This window comes from Octopus bimaculoides, chromosome 20 (genome assembly GCF_001194135.2).
Source record: "Octopus bimaculoides isolate UCB-OBI-ISO-001 chromosome 20, ASM119413v2, whole genome shotgun sequence".
Taxonomy (NCBI): Eukaryota; Metazoa; Mollusca; class Cephalopoda; order Octopoda; family Octopodidae; genus Octopus; species Octopus bimaculoides.
Window position 1 is genome coordinate 37045761 of NC_069000.1, and position 1100 is coordinate 37046860.

Sequence of the window (1100 nt, forward strand, 5' to 3'; positions counted from 1 at the left end):
CTTACATGTACAGAATCATACATTTGCGCCTATATAAAGCACTTCGAGGTATTCTTTTATAACTCTATGATGAAACAATAAATTTGTTTTCATTGACAAAATATACTTCTGAAGTAAGGGTGCGTCTTATACGGGAGTGCATCCCTTACGCCGACAAACATGGTTATTATAATATTCTGGCACAAGGAGATCAAATTCAGTAGTTTAGTTATTATTTCTGGTAAAAACCTAAAACACCCCGACAAAAAAAAAAAAAAACAGGGAATATAGTTTCAAAATTTCGCACAAGGCCAGCAGTTTCGGGGGAGAGGCTATATCGATTACAAAGACCCCAGTGCTAAACTGGTACTTATTTTATCGACCCCGAAAGGATGAACGGTAAAGTCGACCTCGACGGAATTTGAACTTAGAACGTAAAAACGGACGAAACACCGCTAAGCATTTTGTCCGGAGTGATAACAATTCAACCAGCTCACCGCCCTTAGGAATTTACATTAATTTCTATGAATTAATTAGAATTTCGTTGCTCAATAAATTATGTATATCAGTACCGGCTTTACATTTTGTTTTTCGTGCAGCAGGTGTCACTAAGCATTTCTCCATCCTGCGTCATCTTACATTATTACAATGGCATTGTATTCGCAGAATGAATTCATTATCATAATAAATACAGTTCATATAGTACACGTTAAGGTTTTCTTCCGCCGTTATCATTTCTATATTCCCATCCCGAAACCCATCCCATTTTCGTTATTATTCATTTCCCGATCATTTATTTTATTTATTCATTTATTTATTTATCTATTTAATGATTTATTGATTTATTTATTGCTTTTATTAGACTTTCAAGTAGCCATTCCTTGCACTGGACATAAAGATGGTGTGGCTCACCTCAGTCTTGGCCTTCAGGTATTTGACCACACTGGCAAAGCCATTGAAGGGTCACCGATAAAGTTCAGACTTCGAAAGCATTGCAAAGCTCACGGTAAGTCAGGTTAATTATAATAATTAATTTTTTAAATCATAATTTCCACCGATAAATATATTATGTTTTACTTACTTTTAGTTTCTGTTTTTTTTTTTTTTTTTTTTTTTTTTTT

General features: G+C 34.0%; 1 protein-coding gene across 1 annotated transcript in view; it reads left to right on the forward strand.

Moving 5' to 3' along the window:
- Positions 1–1100, forward strand: part of LOC106871144 (protein shifted-like) — a 92118-nt gene that overhangs the window by 1494 nt on the left and 89524 nt on the right. Inside the window, exon 2 of the mRNA XM_014917454.2 lies at positions 842–985. Within this exon, the coding sequence (XP_014772940.2) occupies positions 842–985 (144 nt within the window). The remainder of the gene's footprint in view (positions 1–841; positions 986–1100) is intronic.